This window comes from Trachypithecus francoisi, unplaced genomic scaffold, assembly GCF_009764315.1.
Source record: "Trachypithecus francoisi isolate TF-2019V2 unplaced genomic scaffold, Tfra_2.0 Lachesis_group18, whole genome shotgun sequence".
NCBI lineage: Eukaryota > Metazoa > Chordata > Mammalia > Primates > Cercopithecidae > Trachypithecus > Trachypithecus francoisi.
The window spans coordinates 29,982,547-29,984,212 of record NW_022681463.1 but is presented as its reverse complement, the minus strand read 5'-3'; the positions used below and the strand labels follow the sequence as shown (position 1 = coordinate 29,984,212).

At 35.1% G+C, this 1,666-nt stretch overlaps 1 protein-coding gene across 1 annotated transcript; it reads left to right on the top strand.

Annotated features, from left to right (window-relative positions):
• The first annotated feature begins 391 nt into the window (after positions 1–391).
• Positions 392–880, top strand: LOC117063641 (10 kDa heat shock protein, mitochondrial-like). Its single transcript, XM_033177442.1, has one exon. It carries the CDS (start codon positions 445–447, stop codon positions 751–753), a length of 309 nt encoding a protein of 102 aa, XP_033033333.1. The 5' UTR covers positions 392–444; the 3' UTR covers positions 754–880.
• The last annotated feature ends 786 nt before the right edge of the window (positions 881–1,666 follow it).

Genomic DNA, 1,666 nt, shown 5'->3' with positions numbered 1-1,666 from the left:
GTGTTAAAAAAAGAATTTATGCAAAAAATGTTGTATACTTTAAAAGTAACTAGGCCTCCTGAATGTAAAACTATTGGGGAAAAAAATAGTTTATGTGCAAAGTGTATAAGAAAAGCAAAATATACCTTTGGTAAAAGAATTATAAGGAAGCATAAGAATGTAAATTTTTACCTACATTAAAAAGTTAAAAATTACTGTTTTGAAGGTTTAAGCAAGACTTACAATGTTAATTGTAAAGAACATTCTGTATGTAAACATATTAGCTAAAGTTAAAGAAGTATCATCCAGTTTTTCTGTGAACTGGACATTAAAGTAAAAGCATAACAGGTTTTTTCCTTACAGCACCAACCTGCCCTTTAGCAAAAATTATAAAAGGTTAAAAAGAGGAGTCTCTCCTTGCGGCGCTACACTAGAGCAGAATACGAGTCTGAGGCAGAGGGAGTCATGGCAGGACAAGCGTTTAGAAAGTTTCTTCCACTCTTTGACCGAGTATTGGTTGAAAGGAGTGCTGCTGAAACTGTAACCAAAGGAGGCATTATGCTTCCAGAAAAACCTCAAGGAAAAGTATTGCAAGCAACAGTAGTCGCTGTTGGATCGGGTTCTAAAGGAAAGGGTGGAGAGATTCAACCAGTTAGCGTGAAAGTTGGAGATAAAGTGCTTCTGCCAGAGTATGGAGGCACCAAAGTAGTTCTAGATGACAAGGATTATTTCCTATTTAGAGATGGTGACATTCTTGGAAAGTATGTAGACTGAAATAAGTCACTATTGAAATGGCATCAACATGAAGCTGCCCATTCCACTGAAGTTCTGAAATCTTTCATCATGTAAATAATTTCCATATTTCTCTTTTATAATAAACTAATGATAACTAATGAAAAAAGGTTAAAAAGAGTCTATAAAATCTTACCCTATGGTCAAACATTAAAAATTAAATAAATATGTCTACGAGGTTTTATTAAAATTAGGTTTAACATTAATAACACACTAATATAAAGATAAAATTTAGCTTTTCTGGTATAAAAATCATACAAGAAGCACTGTTAAATGCAAAATGGTATTTGGCTTTCTTTGGTTTAAAAACTAATAAAAATAGGTGCTAAAGGAAATTTCTCGGTAAAAAGGCACTGAGGACTATAAAGTCCACTGCCAAGGTCCCCACATTTAAAACAAAAGGTCAATTTCTTAAAAAGTATATACTTGGTTTATCTTCCACTTTTCTTTCTTGCAAAAAAAAAGAAAGTCTTTTAGCACATGTACCACCCCTAGAATTTCCAGTAAACCAGAACCAGCCTGAAGATCACGTTCTCATCGAAAGGTAGAAAGAAGATAAACTCGAGCCACCCTGGGAAGGACCCTACCTTGTGCTGCTAACCACCAAGACTGCTGTTCGTACAGCAAAAAACGGATGGACTCATCACACCTGAGTCAAGAAAGCGCCACCCCCTCTATAGTCATGGGCCATAGTCCCAGGGGAAAACCCTACCAAACTAAAGCTAAGAAAAATTTAACTCTTTTAATCTATCCTATTACTCTTTCTTCTTTCCTCATTCTATTGCTGACCATTTAGTTATTAATATAACCAAGTCAATTTCGCCTCAAACTATTGCATTTAATGCTTACCTTGTTATACCCTGTGAGGACTTTGTTTGGAGGAACGGAGGAAAGA

Excerpts from the sequence above, each read along its gene's own strand:
- LOC117063641 (XM_033177442.1), top strand. The coding sequence starts at position 445 with ATGGCAGGACAAGCGTTTAGAAAGTTTCTTCCACTCTTTGACCGAGTA.